The following is a 2,500-nucleotide window of genomic DNA, read 5'->3' on the forward strand; positions in this document are numbered from 1 at the left end:
AGGTCGAGGGCCTCCTAATCCTACAGGAGGTCGGAGATTATTCCTTTGGCCGTTTTCTGTTTGTGTGGGACTTCGATTTTCTCGCAATAAAGAGGGTTTATTTCCTAGAAATGCCTGCTGATTTGGCGGATGAATTCTTCCAGGCGGGGGAATCTTAACTATGTGACCTGGGACATTGATGTGAACGGGAGAGAAAGTGGCGCCTCGCGTGGTAAATGCGAGAGGGATGTCGTTGACCAACACCTGTGGAGGCTGGAAGGGTTTTTCCATCCTTCCCTTAGAGCTTGGCGAGGGCCGGGGCAGGGGCAGGGGCACATCGGGCCGACTCTGTCCCGGCCGAACCGAGGGCATGGGGATGAGGGGCTTACCTGCCGAGGGAAGAGGAGGCGGAGGAGGAGGTGCGAGCGGCGTCGGGCGCTGGAGCAAAGGGGGAGGCTTCAGGAAGTCATTGACAGTTGAAGAGCTCCCCTCGGGTCTAGGAAAGCTTCCTCCTTCCCTAGAAATGAGATTTTTGGCCAATTTGTCTCGAGGCGTTTGGTTGAGTTCGAACTCTATCAAGTCATGAAATTCGTTGAATTCTATGCGCGGTCGCTTCGTGAAAGACGTTTGTGACGCGCTGCCCACGGCCTCGTTTTTAAAGGGACCGTCTTCGATGGCATTCTGGGAGGGGCGAGCTCCAGAGGGAAAGGCGTCGACCACGTTTTGGGTTTCCAGGGAATCGCTGAAGGGCGGGACTGTTTCGATCACGGCTGGCAACCTGACTTGCCTGTTGGGTGTCGGTGGAGGAGGGAGTACTTGGGGCGGCGGAGTGGGCTGCAGGATTAGCGCGGGAGGCCGCATATGCAGAGGAGGTTCCGTCAGATGGCCAAAGGCAGGCGGCACAGGAGGGACTAGCGCCGAAGGCAACCGGGGGACCACGCCGGCGACGCGGTCTCTCCCAAAGGATTCTCGTCCTTTTGGGAGAAGCGGAGGGCGAAGCAAGGCGGGCGACGGAAGAGGAGCTAGCTTGACAACTGGACGCGGTGACAGCGGAGGCTTGTCACGGCGGGGAAGTCTGGGAGGGTGGCCGAAAGGAGGAGGCGGTGAAGCTCTGGCGTGAGGGTGGGGGGGTGGAGGAGGGGGAGCTCTAAAGAAAGGGAGAAGGGAACGCAGAGCTTCTCCCTGAGTCTCATCGAACTGCTGTAACGAAGGAAGTAATCCAGCGTTTTTTATCGTTGGTGGATCCACAGCACCTTGGTTCGCTTCTGGTTCCTCCATTTTTTCGTTTGAGTTTACGAGGTTCTGATTCTTATTTTCTCTTGAGGAACTCAAACTGTTGTCCAAGTTATCTTGGGCATTATGGGAACCGCGAGGGGCGTGGCTTTGCTGATGGCCTGCAGCATGTTGGCGACCTGGAACGCCCGTGCCAAACTCCACTCCATTCTCTCGTTTAACAGGTTGAGGTCGAATCGGGCTGTTAAATCGATGGTGTTCTTTCAGACGTTCTCGCGAGCTCTCATCCCCGCGACCGGGCCTCTGAGTCCTCTCCTGGCTCTCGGAGTCTCGAAGGCGTGGGACATCCAGACCCGCTCGGGCTTCTTCGATGATCCTTTGGTCTTCCTCCGTCTCGCCGAAGTGTCCTGTCGGGCGGGGACGAGGTTTGAGACGCTCGGCGGCCGTCGGTTTCCCGAAGATCTCGTCGCTAATCCCGTGTTCCTCCAGGAGGTAATCGAGAGGCGAGAAGAGCGTGTCGACCTCGCCTTCTATCTCGTCAGTTCCTTCTCGGTCTCTTTCGCCTTCTCTGTCTCCTGCAACATCCTTGACCCTTCGGACTCCGGGTCTTCGGGGGGACGGTGAGAGTCCTTCGAGAGAGTCCTTCCGCTGCGTTTGGAGATCGATCTCGCTCCCGCTGCCGTGGAGATCGACATCAGGAGGGTCGCTGTAGACCGGCACGGAGGTGGAGCCCTGCGCGTGAGCTGTTGGGGGGAAATGCGGTTTAAGAGAGAATTTTTATCCTTTTCTTTTATCTTTAATGAAAATGATATTAACACTAATACTATTACTATTGCTGCGATTACTTTAGTTTTAGTTTCAGTTTCAGTATGAGAGTATCAGTATCAATCATCACCTCCATTATTATTGTCATTACTACTGACATTATGATTATCATTATCTCATTATCATTATTATCATCATTATCATTTTCATTATCATTATTATCATCATTATCATTTTTATCATCATTATCATTATTATCAGTATCAGTATCCTTATTAACATCATTACTATTGTTATTATTACTATTATTTTTTATTATTATCATTATTATCATTATTATTATTATCATTATCATTATCATTATTATTATTATCATTATTATTATTATTATTATTATTATTGTTATTATTATTACTATTATTATTATTATTATTGCCACATGATCATCATCATAATCATCATTATGATGATTAGAATAATAATGATGATAATTATAATCATCATTATTATTATCATTAGCATT

The 2,500-nt window shown here is 49.6% G+C and overlaps 1 protein-coding gene across 1 annotated transcript in view; it reads right to left on the reverse strand.

The window, feature by feature from the left end:
* Positions 1–2,500, reverse strand: part of LOC138862902 (uncharacterized) — a 13,491-nt gene that overhangs the window by 1,962 nt on the left and 9,029 nt on the right. The window contains exon 5 of the mRNA XM_070126095.1: positions 1–1,955. This exon is cut by the window's left edge and continues 739 nt beyond it. Within this exon, the coding sequence (XP_069982196.1) occupies positions 1–1,955 (1,955 nt within the window). The remainder of the gene's footprint in view (positions 1,956–2,500) is intronic.

Source organism: Penaeus vannamei, chromosome 10, assembly GCF_042767895.1.
Source record: "Penaeus vannamei isolate JL-2024 chromosome 10, ASM4276789v1, whole genome shotgun sequence".
Classification (NCBI taxonomy): Eukaryota; Metazoa; Arthropoda; class Malacostraca; order Decapoda; family Penaeidae; genus Penaeus; species Penaeus vannamei.